The 14549-nt window shown below is 45.5% G+C and overlaps 1 protein-coding gene across 12 annotated transcripts in view; it reads right to left on the bottom strand.

The window, feature by feature from the left end:
- gse1b (Gse1 coiled-coil protein b) overlaps positions 1 to 14549 on the bottom strand; it is a 627491-nt gene that overhangs the window by 54451 nt on the left and 558491 nt on the right. For all 12 annotated transcript variants that reach the window (XM_072595890.1, XM_072595892.1, XM_072595895.1 and 9 more), the window contains 4 exons: positions 11189 to 11355; positions 8551 to 8745; positions 4835 to 5014; positions 1785 to 2110 (listed from right to left, as the gene is read on the bottom strand). In XM_072595890.1, the coding sequence (XP_072451991.1) occupies positions 1785 to 2110; positions 4835 to 5014; positions 8551 to 8745; positions 11189 to 11355 (868 nt within the window). The remainder of the gene's footprint in view (positions 1 to 1784; positions 2111 to 4834; positions 5015 to 8550; positions 8746 to 11188; positions 11356 to 14549) is intronic.

The following is a 14549-nucleotide window of genomic DNA, read 5'->3' as shown; positions in this document are numbered from 1 at the left end:
ATAAATAGGTGGAAGGTATTGATTAAGTATCTTGAGTACATGCAAAAAGGGCTACAGGGACAGTTGGTTGGTAACAGGCACAGCTAATACATAGCTGCATTCTGTAAACAAACCTACTGCCAAGGAAAGGATCAGTGTCATCTTTCATTACCTGGCTTGGATCTGTTTAACACCAAGCGCTGCAGATCTAAGCTTTTTCAAGGCTGCCTATTAAGGTTATAGAACACTGGTAATCAGATTTAGCTGTTGGCAAAAAAAAGTGACTCAAACATTTAGCAGACTAGCTTATTTTTTAAAAATGCAGTTACACCTTTCCATGTTCTCCCTGTACAGGGCATATTGAACACTGATGCTCAATTACTGTCGGGTCAACATTAATATGTAACCATTTGGCACACTGGCAGATTGTATGAAATGTTCAATGAATAAAATTTGCCTGCATGAATGGTCCACGTTTGCTTCCAGTTTACTAAATCACAGCATAATAATTTCCTCGCTGCACACACAGATCATACAAATTTTGCCAAAGCAATCACTAAAAAATAAAGCCTTTGTGCTGAGACAAGGGCCCTGCTAAGATAACAATGTGCGTTTGTGCATGCTATTCTGGTGACCTTTGCAAAATGTCAGATCTTGTTGTTGCATTGGGGAGCGAGTAAGCAGCCAAGCACAGAGGTCCCGATACATCTGTAGCTACAGCCATAGCTAATTGCATTACACAGACAGAAGGTTAGATGCTGATCTGAAAGCTAATTGAAGTTGAGACATTTCAAACACTTGGAGATATCTTTGGCTCCCCTTTTTGGTTCAATAGTTTGATTGTCTTTACTCATCTATGTCCAAACACCTGCCAATCAAGGGAAAGACAGACTTGCAGCTTCCATGACCTCAGGCTGTTCAAAAGTGCCAAATGAACACTTTAAGTGCAGTCACTGTTACAAAGTTGGGGAAAGTGACAGTAATTTGCGCACAGCAAGCAATGGGATAACGACCAGATAAGGGAACCAGGAGAAAGGCCCTTTAGCAGTTTTAGCACCACTCTTTAGCAGATGAACTCACTTTAAAATAACTACTTTCTTGCCAATGAATCCATGAAAAGTGAATACGGAGATCTTTCTTTATATGAATGCTTAGGGCACACATTTTGAAGAGAAAAGTGACTTTATTGAAGTTATAGAAGATCCTGAATGGTCTTGACAAGCTGAATGTGATAAGGATGTTTCCTTTTGTGGGTGAGTCCTGGAATTTTTAAAGATTAACGGTACCCTGTTTGACCAGAAATTTACACAACTTTGAACTCTCTGCCTCAGAAGCTGATGGAAGTGGGCCACTGATTTGTGATTCAGAGAGAGGGGGATGGATTTCTGTTTGGCAGCAGAGTCAAGGCTTATTGGTGGTGGACAGGATTTGTAACTCAAAACGCAAACACATCAGCCATAACCTTACTGAATAGTACAGCAAGCTCAAGAATGGTCTACTTTCTACTGTGCTCATGCTTGCCAGTTGTTAATGAACCTTCCACAAACACTTGCTCATTGCCATCCTCCGGAAAGCCATTTCAGTAAATTCAGAATGGAGTATTATCTCTGTTGTACCAGAGTGGTCTCAGCAGATTGGCGTACAGTGAAGAAACAAGGGTTCAGTGCTGTAGATTTTAAATATGGGATATAGGCCAGAGAATTCCTACAGCTGTAACCAGGCCAGTTTAAGTGAGTATTAAGGAATCAGACTCCACTTTATTGCCAGAATATGTTATTCCTTTTTAACTGTGTCACATCAATTACCTGGTCGGTTTGGTGTTAGCCTCTCTGCAGTCTTCACTCTATCGTCTATCTGTTGGCCTCGCAGACTATGCAGCTCTGGCATGTGTAAGTAATGGTTTTCCATTGCTTTTGCTGCATTCATTTCCTTTTCCCTGTTCCTTTCCCGATCTCTTTCCATCTCCCGCTCACGCTCCCTCTCTCGCTCCTTCTCTTTCTCTCTTTCCAGCTCCTTCTCCCTCTCTTGCTCGCGTTCCCTCTCCTTCTCACGCTCTGCTTCCCGCTCCCGCTCCTTTTCCCGCTCTCGCTCCCGTTCTCTTTCTCGACGGATCTCTTCATCCATTTGGAGCCTGTGAGTGAGGGCGTGGATAAATAGAATCATGTTTAATTATAGAAATTGGTGGAATGCCATGAGGGTACATGCCAAGCAGCTTCCTCTGTTTTCTGCTTTGAGGTGGAGCATTAAGGGGAGTTGGACATCATTGTGAGGGGCCATGAGAGGAATTCCTTTCTCCCAGTGAGGGGTGATGATCTGAAATGCACTGCCTGAAAGATGGGGGGGGGTGGAAGCAGACTGAAGGCTAACACTCAAAGTGACACGGAGACACAGTCAAATTGGTACGTTTTGCAGGGCTGAGGTGAAAGAGCAGGAATGGTGTTGATGGTTTGGACCAACTAGACAGCTCTGTCAAAGACGATGGCCTGACTAGCCTCCCTTCACTGTTGTCAATTCTAGGGAACAGGTCCAACTCCCTAAGCCATGTTAATCTCAGCCATACAGAGACCTTTTAGTACCAGAGCTTGCAAAACTAGTCTGGGTCTATTTTCCTCACTGAGACATTGCAAACTGGCAGTGTCCATAACCAAATGATGGCACCCAGAAGAGGATTGGAAAGCAGTGGTTCCCCCGAATTGGGTTTTGGTGATACATTGCAGAATCTCCAAGTGGCTGCGGAGTCACCCAGCCTCACAGCTCAGAGGGGACCAGCCGTGATGGTTTCCTCAATGATCGAATTGTTTTTGTTAAAGTGTTAAAGTGCAGTTAATATCGAGGCTATTTCTCTGACGCTAGCATCCAAATAACCAGACTCACAGAATTCCATTTCCCAACTTGTTAAAGTGGGATTTAAACTCATACCCCTGTGGAACCATGGGTCCAGTCCATCACTTGGCACTGTTGCAAAAAGCACTAGCTTTGCCGTCATTAGCCATGATCAGCCAGTGAACATCAAAGGAACAAGGTGTCACAATATCAACATTTTCTTGCACTTAAAAAGCAACATAGAGTGCACTGTCAACAAACTGCACTCAACAAGTTTCCAAGAATATATTTGGGTTATTGGCACTGTATAGTGATTCTTTTATTTGGCCAGTAAAAAACAAAAAAATTAACATTTATATAATACTCTTCAAGGACATCTCGAAGCACTGTATAGCTAATAAAGCACTTTTGGAAGTGTCGTCACTGTTGTGATGTAGGAAATTAAGGGGAGGCAATAGTGATAGTAATCCATACTATTAATCTAGAGACCCAGGGGACCTGCGTTCAAATCCTGCCATGGTGAAATTTTAATTCAACAAAAAATCCAGAATTAAAAGTTTAATGATGTCAACGAAAACTACAGACAATTGTCAGAAAAAAATACTTGGTTCACTAATGCCTTTTAGGGAAGGAAACTGCTGCCCTTACCTGGTTTTTGTGGTAGGAAACTAGTTTCTGCATTTTTTTTCTTTCATCGTTGGCTCGGCCAGTATTCATTGCCTATCCTGAAGTGGAGAGTGTGTGGGTCTGGACAAACCAACAATGTCCAGATGAAAGAATTAAAAAAAAACGTGCAGCAGTAAATTTGCTACCACGAATATCAATGTAATAATGACGAGATAACCTGTTTTTGGATATCGATCTAGGGGTATATGGTCACCATGGATAATGCCACTGCTCTTCCTCAAAGTGAGATGAAATCATAAAATCCCTAGAGTGTGGAAACAGGACATTTGGCACACCAAGTCCACACCAACCCTCCGAAGAGTAACCCACCCAGACCCATTCCCCTACCCTATTACCCTACATTTACTCCTGACTAATGCACCTAACCTGCACATCCCTGAACATTGGATAATTTAGCATGGCCAATTCACCTAACTTCACATCTTTGGATTTTGGGAGGAAACCGGAGCACCCGGAGGAAACCCACGCAGACAGGGGGAGAATGTGCAAACTCCACACAGACAGTCGCCCGAGGCTGGAATCGAACCCGGGTCCCTGGAGCTGTGAGGCAGCAGTGCTGATCACTGAGCCACCATGCTGCCCACAAATCTTTCACTTGGGCAGGCAAATCTTGCTTTAGTTTAAAGTCTCATCCAAGAGGCAGCACCTTTGACAGTGCAGCACTTCCTCAGTACTGCAGTGGAGTGTCAGCCTGGATTTCTGTGCTTGAGCCCTGAGAGTGGGAATTGAACCCAGAATCTTGCAAGTCAACTTGTTACCAACTGAGCCAGGACCGGCACAGCAAGAAATCCACAGTGTTAAAAGTCAAATTCCACCAAAGCAGATTGAGCCCTTGAATTCACATATGCATATGAGAGCATGGAATAAAAACTGAGGAGGAACAGTCACACTGGCATTTTAACAAATGAATGGAAATGTGCACCCTATTGACAAACAGCTGAGCGAGAAACAAAAGCAAAAATACCACGGATGCTCAAAATTTATGAAATATTAACTGGAAAAACTCAATACAGCAGGCGGTATCTACAATTTCTCAGTCTCTGCCTGATCTAGTGAGCATTTCCAGCTTTCTCTGTTTCCATACTGGCATTAGGAATGGCATTTGACGTTTCGACTGTGGGATACCCCTGCCTGAAACATGAACATCAACCTCGAAAGATGCTTGATGACTTGCTGGGGGAATGTCTTCAACACTTTGTCCTTTTAGTTCAAATTCCAGCATTTTCTGCCTTTGATTATTTTCGCCAGAAAGAAAGTCAGCTGTTTAACTCTGAACATTTTTTCATATATTTCTCATGCTGGTTAAAGCCTGCACGTGGCGTACTGAGGGTAGCTGGAGGTTTACCTCTCTGACAGACGCTCTGACTGTAGGGCAGTCAGTGGAGAATGAGACAGCTCTGCTGGGAACCTCATTCCAGGCAGGTGCAGGTGCATGGCAGAAGGGTGAAGGGGAGGTAGGGAGGCAGGGCTTGCAATCGGGTAGAAAGGTGACCTCAAGGCTGAAAGACAGTATGAATCATCCACTCTGCAAACATAAAGAAGAAACAGCACAATCAGTCAAATTCCTTCTTGACAATCTGTTACTCAAACTCACCAGTACAATACACTACTGTCTCATCTCACTGCTATCAGCAGATGGGCCTCGAGGCGCCCAGGGCCCTGACCTCAGGAACTCCCTCTCTTCACCCATGCCACTCTTTCATCCTTTAAGACGCATCTTTAAAGCTACCTCTTTGACCCCATCCTTTCTTGATATAGTATCACATTCAGTGTAATAATCACTACTGTGAAGACATGTTTCATTACTCTGAAGAAATTTATCTGTTATTACTGCTATCAGACTTAAGTTGAGGCCTATTAAGTAGGCTGTGTACTCCTTCACCTCAGTGATGGTGATGTTACTTTTGGTAAGCTCAAGTCATCCATCCTGGGGTGGTACTTGTTGGGTTAAGGACGTTTCGCCATGGGGGAGATGGTGTAATAGTCTGTGTGGAGGACTCACCAATTCTCTCTCTTCAGTCACACAGCGGAAGGAATGACAGCTGAATCAAATCATTTCTATTCTGGACAGTCTGTGCAACATAACTCAGGAACTTGGAAGGGCTTTTCTGAAGAATGGGCTGAGACGTTGCCTCCCATCCTCCTTTTCCACCTTTATTGAGGTCCCTTTAACACTGCTGAAGCACAACACCCATTCCTCTAACCACACTCACAGACAGACAGACACACACTTTCTCTCTCTCTCTATGGATCCCTCTCTTGGTGCACATAGACTGGGGAGGGGAGTGGAGGTGATAGGGAATGTGGAGTACTATTCACCCATAAATGTAGACCAAAAAAGACCATCGATCAGAGAACGCCAACACGTGGTTTCCAACGTCCTTGCAATGTGGAGGTTAAGTGTTGCAACAACAGCTAGATTTAAGGAGCACCTTTGCTAAGTACAGGATTGACAACTGTCAAGAAGAAAGGATTCAAATGGTGCTTTGCTTCATGAGGTCTGCACTGAAGGAATGCTTATAGAAAGTCTGGACTCGACGAGAGGAAATCTGATCAGCTGCCCATTTTAAAACAAGCACTCTCAGTATATCAATAAGTTACAGTAGCAGCTAGGTTACAGAACTTTGCCAGCAATATCTTGAGAGAAAGTTCAGCCCAAGGACACAGATGGTCTTGTTTATGGTTAGCTCAAAGTTTAACTTTGACAAAGTGGAGAATGTGTTTCACACTTGCATGATGCTCCTTTCTTGAAGGTAAGACTCTTACCAGCAGACTGATAACTCATCCTTCAATTGTGGGCATAATGAGTGTTGGGAAGCTAGTCGACTTTGGGGATCCTCAAAGAGCCGAATGCTCTTTCATATATTGGGGCTGTATACACTTTTGCAAATGATCTTGGTGATGTGCGAGTGTCAATTCACAGAGATAGATGGTGTGGGCACCCACTGGGGTTGTTTCCTACTCCAAGTGATGATTCCGTCAAGCTTGACTGAACCCAAATGTGTTCTGCTTGCCCTCAACTTTCCCACTGCCACGACCCCTCTCCTGCAGCCAGGTTAAAATGCCACTCTCACATTTCAGTGAGCAGAACCTCATCAATTCTCAATGTCTGTTACCAATGGCAACAGGGCTTATTTTTACTGTAATGCAAAGGCAAAAATGAAACAACCTCACTTCACACCTTTTTCATTAAAAAAAACAAGATGCAAGGTCTTCAGATTCCACTTAGACCCCCACTTTCAAAACTTAACTTGGGTATTTCTGTCAAAGAGGAGGTGGCCTCAACATCAGGTTCCTTCTGTCATTTTGCTGGGGAAAGCAAATCATATTTGTGTTGCCATTGAGTCTTTTGTACGTATATCACTGGTCTCTCGGCCTCTTGCCTCTTCAGCTCCTGTCAACCACTAAATCCGAATTGTCTCAAACCGGCCAATATAGATCCCCATTAAGAAAAAGAAATACAAGGAAGTTGGAAGCCAAGTGTTGGCGTTCTTTGATTGATGGTCTTTTTCATTCCACATTTATGGGTGAACAGTACTCCACATTCCCTGTCACCTCCCCCCACAGCTCAGTGGTTATCTGCAATGCTCAGGTGGTTATCTTGGACAAAAGTGAGTACTGCAGATGCTGAAGATCAGAGTCAAGATTAAAAATCACACAACACCAGGTTATAGTCTAACAGGTTTAATTGGAAGCACACGAGCTTTCGGAGCGTCGCTCCTTCATCAGGTGGGTGTGACACTAGCTCCGTTAGCTAGTGTGCTTCCAATTAAACCTGTTGGACTATAAAAAAAAAGCAAATTACTGCAGATGCTGGAATCTGAAACCAAAAGAGAAAATGCTGGAACATCTCAGCAGGTCTGGCAGCATCTGTAAGGAGAGAAAAGAGCTGACATTTCGAGTCCAACTGACCTAGCTTTGACAAAGGGTCAGTTAGATTCGAAACATCAGCTCTTTTCTCTCCTTACAGACGCTGCCAGACCTGCTGAGATTTTCCAGCCTTTTCGTTGTTGGACTATAACCTGCTGTTGTGTGATTTTTAACTCTGTACACCCCAGTCCAACACCGGCATCTCCAAATCATGACTAGAGTCAAGATTAGAATGGTGCTGCAAAAGCACACCAGGTCAGACAGCATCCGAGGAGCAGGAAAATCGATGTTTGGCGCAAAAGCCCTTCATCATGCTTGTATTGAAGTCTACTGCCAGCAGTATTGTATAGAGGTATTACAGCTCAGAGTGATGCTCCCTTCAGTGACCCTTTGCTCAGATGGGGATGGGGTCTGCCCTCAGCCAGGAGCCACACATGGAGCACATTCCAGGAGCAGTCACTGGATACCACGGGGAATGATGTTTGGTCCATTCTCTTCTTCATTAGCAGATTGTCTGGCTGGTCAAGGTCTGGCTGGTCAAGGTTATAGAGCTAACAGAGTGAAGGTGGAAACAATGTGAGGTGGGCGAATTTAAAATGGAGGCGTTTGTGAATGGGGCATAAGGAGGGGGGTGGTGAGTGAGCGCTGGGGCAATAGCAGAACCGGTCTTGGTGTGCGTTCGGAGACAGGAAGCAGAGGTTTTGATGAGGTAAACACTGTGGTGGGTGGGAAACAAGAGGTGGGTAAGGACGGCATTGGAATGTTCTCTCTGGAATGACAAAAGCGTAGACAAGCATTTCAATGGCAAATGGACAGGTTTCAGGAATTCTGTCAGATGATGGTAACTCTGCTGAGTCAGGACGATTCCTGGTCCAGCCTCAGACAGCAGCCATGAAGCAGGATGCTAATCGATGCCTTCAGACTTCACAATGCTCAAGTGCAGGAAATAGTAAGCCCAGGAGCAAGACAGTTCTGCTGCTGCCTTCACTCAACACAAACTAGGGAATGGCTGAGCCTTCCTGTGGCATGTCACTGACTCCATTAGCTGCATGACAACCAAAGAGCATTGCAACTTAGGACAATTAACTCTCTGTTTTACCTACCCGTGCATCCCCACATACGCCACACACACACACACACCAAAGGAATAGGCCTCAAACTGCACCAACAAAGTGAACAGGTCTCCCTTACCGAAAAGCTGGGTGAGGGAATGGGTGATGTGTGAGATAGCTGGAGTGGTAGTAGGCCGTCGCAGCTGCCTCAAGGCCCATTGGCGGCAGCGAAGGCATGCGGAGCTCCTCGCCGGTGTGATACGGCCTGAAGCTGCGGAGATATTCTTCTTGCACACCCCCTGGTGTGACCACATGAGGAATGGGTCGCTGCAGACTGTGGGGAGTCAAATCAGAACGAGTTTCATTATCATGCATTAGCATGTGCCCTCCAGAAACAAATACTACCCTTTACCACAACTCCTCTGGAAAATCTGTACTCAAAGTTTAACTCCACGGAAAGTTTTTTTTAACATTAGAATTTAAATTATTATCTCTTCAGATAACAATCTAATTAAAGAAGTGGGCTTGGCAGAAATGCTTTTAAAGGCCTGAAGTGTAATCAATTTTCAAATATTTGCTTTCAGCACCTTTAAATGCACAATGGAATAAGGTGAATTGGATTTCTGACCTGAAGGCTGACTGGGTGGCTCAGTCGTTAGCACTGTTGCCTCACAGTCCAGGAACCAGCACTGGCAAAGGATTGACAAGAGCAGCAGCTTGGAGAGGTATCTTATATTACTGGGTGCAAGTCATGCGGATGGTGTAGTGCAACAGTAGGCAATAAAGGCAGACACAGGAAGACAAGCAACTTGCCTTAATGTCTCAGCATAGAGAAGTCCCATCCCCAGCTGCTTGGGAAATCATCCTCTACAAATGTTCTTTCCTCAAACTGACAGACAACACACAATGATCAACACGGCAATAATCTGGCTGTGCCAGGAGTGCGCTGCTGTGTGTGTGATTGAAGAGACAAGGGGCATGCATTGTTCTGAGGTGAAGGGATTCAGGAGCTGGGTCCATTCCGGGATGTGAAGCTGCAACCCTCCGGGCATACAGTTAAAACTATTCTGGTGAATTTGGGCCTTTAATTAGTGAGGGGAGAAGGAGTGGCAGTCAAACAGTGACCAGGGCAGGGAGTTAATGGGGAAGATGAGGCACAGCTCTGGCCTGACTCAGCAACTGTTTCTCTGGCATCTGTCCAGAAGTGAACAAAATGTTAAGGACATTAATCTCAAAATGAGCCTGGATGAATATGGGGCTGGATCGCAGGATAGGCTAATTTAATGGCTGAGCAACAGGTTTCTGCCAAAACTACAATTTTGAAACAAAGCAGCACATGGCACCACTTTACTGCAGCTGTTTGGATCTATACAGCTCCTTGTGGCTGACTGCCTCCCACCCCCAACCCACCTTGAGAAATCTCAGGACATTTTATTACAATAAATGTGTCCAATTTACAACGTGGGTGACTTCACATTCCTGCTGTTTAAATGCTGGCAGGCTTAGGAACAGAGGGACAGGCCAGTATTCAAGTTGGCTATTCCATTCCTTTTAGTCAGCTGTGTCCCATGGCAACCTGATTTGGGCCCAGATAATCGAGGCCCCGATTTAGATTTGATTAGATTACTTTACAGTGTGGAAACAGGCCCTTCGGCTCAACAAGACCCACCGAAGCGTAACCCACCCATACCTCTACATTTACCCCTTACCTAACACTACGGGCAATTTAGCATGGCCAATTCACCTGACCTGCACATCTTTGGACTGTGGGAGGAAACCGGAGCACCCGGAAGAAACCCATGCAGACACGGGGAGAACGTGCAAACTCCACACAGTCAGTCGCCTGAGGTGAGAATTGAACCTGGGTCTCTGGCGCTGTGAGGCAGCAGTGCTAACCACTGTGCCACCGTGCCGCCCTGCAAACGTCACAATGGAATAAGAATGGCCACACAAATGACATTGCACATTTCCTCATGATTTTAGTGCACAGTCGAGTGTCAGTTTAAATGTTTGACCTACTGTTCACCAAACACTCCCCCACCCCCCAAGCCCGGCCCCACCCCATTTCTACCCTTGGCTTGGTGGTATTATAGCCATACTATTAATTCAGAGACCCAGGTAATGTTCTGGGATCTAGGTTCAAATCCTGCCACAGCAGATAGTGCCATTCAAAACAAAAATCTGAAATTAAGAGTTTAATCAAGACCATTGTCAATTATCATTTGGTGTCTCTTAAAGAAGGAAACTGCCATCCTTACCTGGTATGGTCTACATGTGACTCCAGACCCACAGCAATGTGGTTGGCTCTCATTTGGGCAATTGTGTTTTGACGTCTTCATTCCTGACATGAGGGTGTCGTTGGCCAGACAGCATTTATTGACCATCCCTAGCTGACCAGGATTTGGTCAAGCACATTGCTGTGGGTCTGGAGTCACATGCAGGCCAGACCAAGTAAGGATGCCAGTTTCCTTCCCTGAAGGATATTAGTGAACCAGATGGGTTTTTTTGACAATGGATTTATGGTCATCATTTCAGTCTTACTTCCAGATATTTACTGTGTTCAAATTTCACCATCTGACATGGCAGGACTCAAAAGCAGGTCCCCAGAACGTTATCTGGGTCTCTGGATTAATGGTCTAGTGACAATACCATTGGGCCATTGCTTCCCTGTCATTAGGGATGGGCAATAAAAGCTGGCCTGGCCAGTGATGCCAACATCCTGAGAATTCATTTGTTAAAATTACAAAAAGGTTCCGGTCGCTGCTGCGTTAACTTACTTGAGAGGAGGGAATCGGGAATCCTGAACCACCGTGCTGTGAGTGAGGCCAAACGCATAAGGGGTGCCCAGCAGATGAGACGTGATTGATGGAGCTCCCTTCTCTGACTGGTGCTGTGACTCTGTGTGCATTCGCTCTCTGCTGGGGCCCCTGGACACTGGTTCTGGCTGGAAAGGAGCAAGAAGGAAAAATTAAAGAGCGTTGCCTGCACCTGATTTATGACTCAGTCAGACGTGCAGTGTGAGCCTTCAAAAGGCCCCTCCAACATACCCTTTGCAGATCTGCCAGTCTGCTTGAAATTGTTCCTCTTCATCACAGTCAAATTCACAAATGAAATGCTCCACTTGTAACAATAACTGTGTGGATTCTGCATTCAGATGAACCTTTCAAACCGAAGCCTTGTCTGACCGCCCAGTGAGCAGGGCAAGGTAGAAGGACAATTCGAAAATGATAAGGCTATGATCCTGGTGCCCTGCATGATGTTTCTTAGGGTGAGTGAGGGTGGAACACAGCACAGTTTTCAGTTACATTTTAATGGGAAGCCTGAGCAGTGAAGAATCACCCCAGAGAGGACAACCTGAAGTATCGCAGTGTTCAATGACATGGGTCAAGTACTGGAAGATCGGTCAGTATAGACTCAATTGGCTGAAGTACCTCTTCTCCACTGTTTGACTTCTCCTTCTGGGAGAACTGCATCATCTGCCATGGTGGGATTTGAATCCAGATCCCAGAAGGAGGCCACACAGGAGGAGGGCAAATTTTACACTGGAATAAACCCCTAAAAAGGTAAGTTCTTTCAATTTTACCACCAACTTATGGTCCAGGAGTGATTCCTTTGGCCATCAAAAGGAAACCTTTGGCAGCCCATGCCTCTGGATTCCCTCTCCCTTTCTGCTTATTGCTCATTAATCTGTCATGAGGCCTGTTCCCTCAGGCTCCTAGGGCAACACCTCCTGCCACTTGAAGCCTGTTCCCAGCCACTGGGAATCTAAGAGCCTATCATGCAGGATTCAGTCAGTCTATTAGGCCGCAGGTTATGGTGAGACAAATTTTTCTCCCCCACTGACACTGGCCCATAACTGCAGAACTCCCAACAGGAGTGCAAATTAAGCGTTACATTTCAATACTGGCTTGGGACCACCTCTGCGACGTCCTTATATTCCCCCCCCTCGCCACCTCTTCTCAAGGGGACAGTCACTCTAATGGAGACCGTCTAACACATTTCCCACCTCTCCCTGACACGAGGCCAGACTGGGAACGTCACGTTCAGCTGTGGCCCTTATCCTTCAGACAGGAAAGGGAAGAAAAATAAAGGGGTGGCTGCTGAACTTCAGGTAAACAAGTCATGAGAGAAAGAGCAAAATCTTCCTAAGCTACCATTTCACAAAAAGAAACCACAGGTCAGCTCTGCCCTGACTCCACAGGCCTTGCAGTGCTGAGAAGAAACTTTTGAGAAGGGGTAGTGGCTGCAATTTCATAGAAAGGAAGTCACATTTGGTGAACCATTTCCTCTCTCAAGAGATTGCCATGCTCTAGCGGAGGCGTGCGCGCTGATAATTGCTGACCCCTCCTGACTGCAACGTGCTAACATGTCACATTAAATGTCAGTAATGTTATTTCTGAGCTGAGGTGTGGATCCACATTGGATTGGGGCTGAAGAGGTTTCAGCCAGGGCAATTTCTCTCTCTCTCTCTCTCACTCAAGGAACCCCATTTTGAAAGGTGGTGAATCTTTCATGCTGCTGGGATAGAGGCTGCATTCCCCTCCCCCCCCCCCACCCCCGGAACCCTGGGAGCTCGGCCAAGCATTAAAAGTGATTCAGAAAATGTCAACAGAAGTCAAAATCAAAGTTCAGAGAGCCAGTGCAGACCCACAGCTCTTTTCAATGTCAGGCCACCCGAGGGAAAAAAAAACAACTCAGGCACTTTCTATTTGCAAAACACGACTCCATCAGATCAAAGAGGCATCACATGACGGCCCTTGCACTCCCTTTGAAGTAGACGGGCCTTTCTTCAGCAAAAAAAGAATCTAACTGGCCATTAAAATTCTTCCCGGTTCGCTCCCCTCTGCTCCTGAAGACGGTAAACAAAACTTGAATTTCTGTAGCGCCTCAGGATGTCCCAATGTGCCTTAAAGCCGATGAGCTACCCCTTGAAGTGCAGTTGCTGTTTTAGTGGAGGGAAACATGGCAGCCAATTTGAGCACAAAGTATCCACAAACGGCAAATGTGATAAGCAACCAGATGATCTGGTTCTGAAGTGTTTGAATGATTGGACTCCTTGCTAGGGTACAGTTCCATATGATTCAAGCACCCGTTTCTTGCCTCCAACTGTCCATTCTGTGTGTCCAGTGTCTGTTGAAAAGTAGCCTGCCATCGACACTCCACACTCAGGAGCCAGCGGATGACAGTCAGGGAGTGGAGAATGCTGGCTAGCCTCCACCTCACTATGGAGGAGTTAAACAGATTTTTAATTGGAAACAAGTTGAAAGGAGAGGGAGAGATGGCAGAAAAATGGGGGTGAGGAGCATATCAGCCATGGTCGAATGGCGGAGCAGACTCGATGGGGCGAATGGCCTAATTCTGCTCCTATACCTTATGAACTTATAAACCTCAACTGTGTGGAACCCATTATGGGTTATGAATTGAATGACAGCTTGCATTTATGTAGTGACTTGACAGCCTAAACACCCCGACATGCTTTACAAGAGTAGGATCGAGCTTTCCTTATCTGCATGGCCCAGCCAGTCCCAGAAAAGCTGCTGAGAAAGTTTAAAGATCATTCACTCCTTCAGGATTCTGTAATTAATACAAGGGCTATCTACTATAATTGAGAAGCACAACATTGTTGTGGGGGAATAGTAAATGGTGTGTTGGGGACGGGGGCGGGGGGGGGGGATGAATTGGATAACTCTAACAAATAAACATATTGGCGCAATGGACTCCTTCGCTGCTGGATCAGTCTATGTTACTAACAGCACACGTTATTCCTGATTTCCAGCAGAAACCTCTGGATTTATAGGTCATGCCTCTGCATTTAATGTTCCTTCTTGTTCAGCTCCATAAGGAGGAAGAGTTCTCTAATGCCCCTCCTTATGTTTTTATGCACATCATGCACAAGTAGAGAAGGCTAGGACCTGGGGGGAACAGCCTTCAGAGTGAAGGGACATCCCTTTAGAACTGAGATGAGGAATTTCGTCAGCCAAAGGGTGGGAAATCTGTGGAATTTATTGCTGCAGAGTGCTGTGGAGGCCAAGTCATTGAGTGTCTTTAAGATGGAGTTAAGATAGGTTCTTGATTGATAAGGGGATGAGGGCAACAGGGATAAGGCAGGAGTATGGGTTGAGAAACATATAAGCTAAG

The sequence above is a fragment of the Chiloscyllium punctatum genome, chromosome 26, assembly GCF_047496795.1.
Source record: "Chiloscyllium punctatum isolate Juve2018m chromosome 26, sChiPun1.3, whole genome shotgun sequence".
Classification (NCBI taxonomy): Eukaryota; Metazoa; Chordata; class Chondrichthyes; order Orectolobiformes; family Hemiscylliidae; genus Chiloscyllium; species Chiloscyllium punctatum.
This window is presented reverse-complemented; position numbering and strand designations above follow the sequence as displayed.